The sequence below is a fragment of the Anser anser genome (assembly GCF_964211835.1).
Source record: "Anser anser genome assembly, chromosome: 1".
Classification (NCBI taxonomy): Eukaryota; Metazoa; Chordata; class Aves; order Anseriformes; family Anatidae; genus Anser; species Anser anser.
Window position 1 is genome coordinate 87,170,036 of NC_139720.1, and position 7,566 is coordinate 87,177,601.

General features: G+C 47.9%; 1 protein-coding gene across 2 annotated transcripts; it reads left to right on the forward strand.

Moving 5' to 3' along the window:
- The first annotated feature begins 212 nt into the window (after positions 1 to 212).
- Positions 213 to 7,394, forward strand: TIMMDC1 (translocase of inner mitochondrial membrane domain containing 1). 2 transcript variants are annotated; one of them, XM_083806351.1, is made up of 7 exons: positions 213 to 367; positions 650 to 815; positions 1,682 to 1,770; positions 3,614 to 3,681; positions 4,625 to 4,703; positions 5,724 to 5,834; positions 6,095 to 6,368. In XM_083806351.1, exons 1-7 carry the CDS (start codon positions 291 to 293, stop codon positions 6,132 to 6,134), a joined length of 630 nt encoding a protein of 209 aa, XP_083662477.1. In that variant the 5' UTR covers positions 213 to 290; the 3' UTR covers positions 6,135 to 6,368. The 2 variants fall into 2 exon arrangements, with proteins under 2 accessions (XP_083662477.1, XP_083662476.1); XM_083806350.1 differs by lacking the exon at positions 6,095 to 6,368 and adding an exon at positions 6,389 to 7,394 and having other exon boundaries at positions 214 to 367.
- Positions 7,395 to 7,566: the final 172 nt, after the last annotated feature.

Genomic DNA, 7,566 nt, shown 5'->3' on the forward strand with positions numbered 1-7,566 from the left:
CTAACTTCTGGGGTCATTAGAGTTTGAAAAATGCTGCGGACGACAGGGACCATGCCCCAAAGGCAGCCACCGGCAGCCCACCTGAACACGCAGCGGCGGCTCAGGCCCCGCGGACAGGCCGGCGGCCCCCTCACACAAAAACAGCCGCCTTTGGGCCCGTCCCCGTTCCCTTTCCGCCGCCGCGGGGGCGGGCGGCAGCCCGGGGACCGCCGCGGGGACAGCGCCGGGCCCCGCCGTGCCCCGCCGGGCGGGCAGGGGGCGCTGCCGCCGCCCCGGGAGGCGCCGCGGCCATGGCGGACGGGTTCGGGCGCCCGCTGCCGCCGCCGCAGACGGGCTGGGAGCGGCTCCGGGAGCTGTGGAGTGGCGAGTGAGGGACGGGGCGGGGGGACGGGGGCGGCCCCGGGGCGGGGGGAACCTCTCCGGGATGGCGGCGGGGCGGGGGGGCGAGGATTGTCCCGGTGCTGCCGCTCAGCCCCGGGTTGCCCGGCGGGAGGTGGCGTGACCGTCCCTGGGGGTGTTCAAGGAGAGGTTGGACCTGGCGCTTAGGGACATGGCTTAGTGGGTGACATTGGTGGCAGGGGATGGTTGGACCAGGTGACCTTGGAGGGCTTTCCCAACCCTAATGCTTCTGTGATTCGTGTCCTCGCAGCGATCAGCAGCAGTACCCGGAGGAGGTGGTGAACATCATCAAGTCGGCCTTCACTGGCGGCGTGGTCGGCTGGGTGTACGGCGGCGTGCCTGCCTTCCACCAGGCACGGAGGGCCTTCATCGAGCGCAGCCAGGGCGAGCTCTTCCAGAACCAAGCCGATGCGGTGGTACGGCACCTCGTGACCCCAGCCCCAGGAGATTTAACCGGGGGAACGGCACGGCTTGCCCCGAGGGATGCACTGGGCATCGCCCTGCCCTCACGGCATGGCACAGTCCCCTGCTTCCTCAAGGAAAGGTTGGGCATGTTGGCCAAAGCCAAAGCCAGACGGTGTTGGGCCACTTGGCTTGCCTCTTGCAGGCGCTGGCCCACAGAGCTAGCCACGAAATACAGTCATTTAGAGATGGAAAGCCATCTCCAGTGCCCAGACGCTCTCAGGGTGCTCACTGCCTGCCCTTCCTCGTGAGCAGGCCAGGTGCTGGTTACCTGAGTTATTTGGAAAAAAAAAAATCTTTAAAAATCTGCCTAATTTTACATCCATCCCTATTTGGATGGGATCCCTGACTTAGCTTTCTGCACGGCATTGATATCAGGCTTTGTTCAGTCTTGCAGACTCTCCTATGTATCTGCACCAGTGCTAAGCACTTACACCACAGTCACGGGAAACGAGAATTTATTCTGTTTCTTGATATCAACTGCAATATTTTTAATTTTTATGAAACTTCTTTTTATTGCAGCTTTTAAAAAGCATCTTATTGTCAAACTTACAAGTGCCCATGCTAAACTGTAGAGCTTGATGGTCCACTAACATTTTAACACAGAGGGTTATTATTTACGTATTTAAAATATATCAACTCATAATAATTAAAAACTAGTTTCTAGTTTGTCCCCTCTTCTCTGTTCCTCTCCTGTATCATCCTCAGAAAGCTGTTGCTGTCCCCCTCCAGATGTGTTGCAGCACCAGGATCAGTAAGATTAGTGCTGGTGAAAAGGAGCAGGTCTGTGACCAGTAACCTTTCTCCTCTCTCACTCTAGCAATCTGCGCATCGTGCGGGTCTCAGGAGTTTCATTCGCTATGGCTGGCGCTGGAGCTGGAGAGTAGCAGCTTTTGTGGCAATATTCAAGTAAGTGTTTTCTTAGTAGTAGTAGTGGGAGGAAAAAATGGCTTTAGTTTGAACATTAGCGGCAAGGAGCCTTCAATGTGTGCGGTTTGTTCGGAGACTCCTCATGACATCGTGAGGTTCAAAATGCTGTGTTAACAGTGAGTCTGACTGAGTCTGATTGATAAGGTGGAAGCATGAGGAGGATTTAAGCGTTTTTTAATTATCCCAGTGTTCTGATGAACCAACACAAAAACAAAACACTGGGAAAGCCCTTTTTGTTACATCTAATCCATACCATTATTGACTTGAACAGTGCTCTTCCTAGTACTTACTGGCTTATTTCTGCTTGTGCTTTATCTCTTCAGTTTGATGTATTTTCGCATTTTTCTCTGGGAGAGTATTACAGTGTGTTGGCTGTTCTGGAACAGCTTTCTATCCCACGCTAATTTTTCTCCTTTTTGTTATATCTGATTACTCCTAGTTTGTATACAGTAGCATTACTCACAATTCTTTGTACTTGTCCTTAAGTACTTGCAGATGATTGTCTTGTTGTTACGCAGTCATTGATCATCAGACGTACCATATGTGTGTACCGCTTTAGTCCTTCAAATTTTCCTACACAAATAATGCACAGGTAGTGTTCCACTTCTCTGATTTTTCTCCCCAAGACGTGTCAGTGTATTTCTGACAATACAGTGTCAAACTAGGCATGCTCTTCCAAATAAAGCCCTTTAAAACAAGCAATATCTCCTTCTCTGTCCTTGGGAAATGGTAAATATTCATGTAGTTCTAGACCTGTACTAACTGTATCTCTAGGTATGTTGTGTTCACGATCCCCTTTAGGTTTTCAAATACCAGCAATATTGACTAGCATTATTTCCCAGTAAGCTGGCTTTATATTTTTGTCTTTCTTCCTAGTTTTGTACCTTTCTGTATTTCTTCCTTGGTTTCTATTGTGTTTTGTCTCCTTTTGCTGTGATATCTCATCTTAGGTTTCATTAGCATGCTGTTTGCTTTCTCTCAGGACTTTTGATTACTTTAGATTTTTCTGGACTAGACGTGCAACCTCACTGTTGTCCACCAGATGTCTCCCCTGCAATCAGAGCCATCGTCCTTTTTCACTACCCCTTTGTAGAAAGCTTTGAAGGGAGATAATTGCCACTCAGTGTTAATTGTTTCCATAAAGTCCAAGTTGAAGATTTTGTCCTGAAGTTGTGCGAATTTCAAGTTTCATGTTTTAAAAACAGTTTTTAAGCTTTACTTATACAAAGGCTAGGCTGCCATGACAGAATTGGTAAAGAGAGGAAGATTGCTCTTGACTTGTTGATGTCATGCAGAGGCTTGCTGATACACTGGGAAGGATGCGACTGCTGAACTGAGAACAGAGAGTGGTTTGGGGCTTAGTTAATGTTTTTGGAGAAGATGGTGTGTCTATCCTGGCTGGAAACCTCATGCTTAAAGAGAGGGTGACCCTGCTGATGCCACGAGTATGATTCAGCTCTGGTGTTACCTGTATAACTGACTGACTGATAGGACCTTTGCATTGCTCAGTTCCTTTTAGACTTGAATATATGATGGATTTAAATATATATATATAATTTATTTACAAAAAGAAAAAAGGAATATCCAAAATCCAGGTCTGGAGGTGGTACTCCCCTGCCTCTGGCTGTACAGCTGCATGCAGTGAAGTTACAGAAGTCAAGGCATTTGTGTTTAGTGTGTGCGCGCTCTGGACAGATTGGGAACAAGGCAGTTAGAAGCATCCTGAGGGTGGGCTTAATGAAATCCAGCTTCATTTCAAGCTGTGGTTTGCTACCTGCCCTGTTCACGTGTAGCTGCTGACTTCTGTGCCTTATCCTTCCAGCTCTGTGAGCGCCAGTCTGTCTGCGTACCGCAATAAAACCACCGTTGGTAATTATGCTACAGCAGGAGGTGAGACTGCTATATCTTTGTGTGCTTCTCTGTTTTGGAGCAGAAGTCGTAAACAAAATATCCTAAGCAGGAATCCATCTCTCTTGGGTTTCAGCAGGTCTCTAGCTTCTGGGGTTTGCTTCCTGTTCCGCTGAGTGCCTTTGTGACTTTGCTCAGCTGCTGTCTGCCAGTGTAACAGAGAGATATCAGTGCATTTCTGACATTCGGGAGTTCTGTGGTTATTAGTTCATCTTAAATACTTGTTGTAGTTTCTGTGTGAAAAATGCTTGCATGGCCTAAATGCAACATACAGCGCATAACCTGCTCTCGCAACCACCTCTTCAGCAGGGAAAGCATTTCTTATTTCCTCTCTTCATAACAGTTTGGTGTGCTGCTTGTAAACTACCATTTTCATGCCAAATTTTGCATGTCTGCTTTTGGCAACAGGGCTCCTGGTAAGTGACCTGCTTGTTGAGTTTTAGAGGCTTTATTGCCCTTGCAGTTGGGTGCGTGCTTTACTGTTCTTTTTTGCCTTACGTGGCAGCTGCTATTATTAGCTGCTGTTGAATAGAAGGGGAAAAAAGAGGTGGGGAAATCATGCTCCAGCCAGGAGAGAACTCAGTTCTAATCTCACAGTTAACTTTGACATTTTAGCATTTCTTGGGGAGTCTTTCTGAAGAAGAAGGAGCTTCGTGCAGTGTTTTAGTGCAGAGAGCATGCAGATAAAGACCTGGGGAAGTACTGCAACAGCAGCTCAGCTCTGGCTGTTAAAGTGCCTGCCTCTCAGGCTGCTGTGATTGTATGGTGAGGGGCCCTCCCATTGGCCACAGCGCTTGGTTTCTGCTCTGTTAAAAGTGGATGTCAGCTCATGGAGAGCAGAAATGAGGCAGAGCATCTCCCTCAGCAGGTCTGCCATGGCTGGTGAGGGGGCTGTTTATGGTTTCAGTGGTTTTGTGTTTTTTAGCCTTCACAGGAGCCCTCTTCAGAATGCACTTGGGCCTGCAAGGACTGGCCGGTGGCTTCATCTTTGGAACGGCCTTTGGGTAAGCTGTGACTGCCAGTGAGGGGCTGAGTCACGGTATGTGACTGGTACGGTAGGTGTTAGGTGGTGGCCTCCCACACCAAGCCTTGAATCATAGGTGGGTCTGCAGAAGCTTTCCTTCCTCTCTTGCCCCAAGGGGCTTTCTGTATTTTTCTTGGGACCTCAAGATGATGATTTTTCTTCCAGATGTTTAACTGCTTTTTTTTTCTGGATTTATGTTTTGTTTTTTCTCGGTAATGAGAACTCAGTAATAAGAACTCAGTGCATCTTTCTGCTGCTTGCGCTAACTACTACTAAATGGGAAACTATGAGGATGGTTTATAGAAGTGTCTTCTGTGTCCCTTCCGTGGCGTGGTCCCTAACGAGCCAATTGGTTGTGCACAGAAGAGTTTGACATCTCTTTTAAGGATCTGAGTTGTCTGGAGTTGAAGGCAGGAGTGTAAGAGATGCTTCTGGGCTTCCTTCTCAGCATCATCAGCAACTGCTCCTCTAGCAGCTCCGAACCCAGAGCTGAACACCTGAGGGGTGTTGGATGACCTGATGGCAACTTCTGAACAGCGGGGCACCCTGGGAGCTGCCAGCCAGTAGGTTAGGAATCTGCGTAAAAATGGGAAACACAAGTTTTCATTCTCATTTCACTCAGTGAAAACACAAGTGCCTCCAGAGGCAGACAGAAGCTAAGCAGGGGTATGACTGCCTAAATTATGGATTAGGTTATGTGTAGCTGTTGTTTGGGCATGTTAAGACCTTTCACCCCCTTGCCTTAGGTTTGCCTGCTAGTGAGTAAATTCCAAATATATTATCAGAGGGGCTACAGTGAGTCACAGCTGAAGACAGGCTGCATTTGGTGACTGACATTAGAATAGAGTACCTTAGTCTGTGGTGTGATTTGAGTACTGGGGAAAGTTACGCTCCACTGATTTGGTGGCTGGCCCCCGCATGCTCCTTTTACTGTTGCCGGTAAGTTATTACTAACGTGTGTCCCCTGGGTGACATTTGACTTCTCTCCTTCTTTCTCCAGGATCCCTGCAGGGGGCCTTATAGTGTTCATCCAAAAACTTGCTGGTGAGACCTTGCAGGAGAAGAGAAATCGTGAGCGCAGGGAGCAGTATGAGCAGAAGTTAGCAGAGTGGTAAGGGACAGTGCTGCCTGTTAAGTCTTTGGTTAGAAGTGTGTCTAGGTCTGTGTGGTTCAAGCATTGAGAGAAACCATGACATGCTGGGTTTTGTAAACCTCATTTCTGCTCTTTAATTTTTGGTTCGTTTCACGTCAGTCTGTGAACTGCTGATTTAACCTTTCCGGTGTTAGATGTTGTTGTTTACTTTGTAGCAAGTTTTGTTCAGAATTTATGCTCCCCACCCCAGTAACTCTGCATCCGTTTTTCGCTTTTAGGTGTCTGAGGAGACAAGCAGGACAGGTGGATGTGTTTTAATGCACATTAGCGTTTCTTTACCAAAATTGACAGAGGGTAGAACTATCGCTTTTCTTTCATGGCTACCTTTTCTCCATCCCTAATGGGAAGAGAGGAAAAAAGAAGGACAGCTTCTTGGGGAGAAGGAGCTGTGACACTGATTGCATGTAAAACTCATAAATTAGTGCCAGTTCTAGAAGAAACTTTTTAAGAGTTGGGATTCTGCAGTGGTGCCTTTGTCAGGAATATGCTTGCGTTCTCTGTATCCTCTTTAGGCAGTCCAGGCTTAGTGTGACTGAAGTCTTGGGCCAAGTGGAAAGCAACACCCTGGAAGGACCGCAGATGGAGACAGCAAAAGAATCTAGGAGCTGCTGAGTCTTCCCCAAAGTCCCTGTGATAAGCAACTACAAAGTATTTTGATTTTGCTTATAAAAGTCTTCAATCAAGGGGTCATGGAAGTCTTCTGTGAATGCGGGTGTATCCATTGCACCTTGGAAAAAGCAGTTTGCCCAAAACATTTTTCGTGGATGCACATCACTGCACAAGAGCTCGGGAAGGCCAAACCTCTTCCACTTCAGAAAGTGGACGTGTAGACTCTCCAGACTAGCAAGTGTCAGCTAGGTTTGGCTGTGGATGAGGGCAGCCCCAGGGCCTCTTCTAGAACCTGTTTCACTGCTGACAGTGTCCAAGCCATTGGCGATGTAGAAATACTGAAGGTAAAGGAGCCTGTTAATAGTGCGGATGCTAAAGGTACCCCGATTCCAAAATCTGATCATTTTCTGGTGCGAGCTGTGCTACAGACAGCACCTGAAGACCTTGCTGTCAGCACAGCACGAGCAGCACCAGAGCGAGCGTTCCTCCTGCTCTCACCATCGCCTTCCCACACCTTGACTTTGCCTGGCAGGGACCGATTCTCTTTTGCTGATGGTGGTTTCTTCAGGCTTTTTGCAGAAAAACACGCTCGTCTCCTTGACTACTGAGGGTATTTCACAATCAGTGCTGAGGAAGGGTGGAGGAGCTGGGAGAGAGAAGGAAATACCCTGAAAAAGACACGGTTTGGGTTGCTCAGTTAAAGTGTGGCTGAGAGGAGCCACAGAAAGGCCCCTTTTTTATTTCTGGTGGTCATGGTGGAAGAATTGACACCTTGGACAGATTTAACAGCAATAAGTTCTCTAATTTCATTTTTAAGGTTGGAAATTTGGGGATTGCATTTGGGGGAAATGACATTTGGGCTTCGTGACATTCAATAAAGCCACCTGGCAGTGGTGACTGTGTCCATAATCCCTGTATGCTTAGTACAACGTTTACATTAGAGAAACGTACTGGAGTGGTGTCCCATGAGAAGAGCTCTTTCTAAGATCCCACCAGGAAGCAAGTAAGTCTGGTGGCAGTGTCAGACTTCCTGTGCCCAGGCGGTAACAAGAACCAGCAGAGTGCCAGCTCTGTTTATTAT

Bases quoted from the DNA above. Each gene is read 5' to 3' on its own strand.
- TIMMDC1 (XM_083806350.1), top strand. From the start codon at position 291: ATGGCGGACGGGTTCGGGCGCCCGCTGCCGCCGCCGCAGACGGGCTGG. The intron at 816-1,681 runs GTACGGCACCTC...CTCTCACTCTAG, and splicing joins AGAACCAAGCCGATGCGGTG to CAATCTGCGCATCGTGCGGG. The intron at 1,771-3,613 runs GTAAGTGTTTTC...TTATCCTTCCAG, and splicing joins GCTTTTGTGGCAATATTCAA to CTCTGTGAGCGCCAGTCTGT.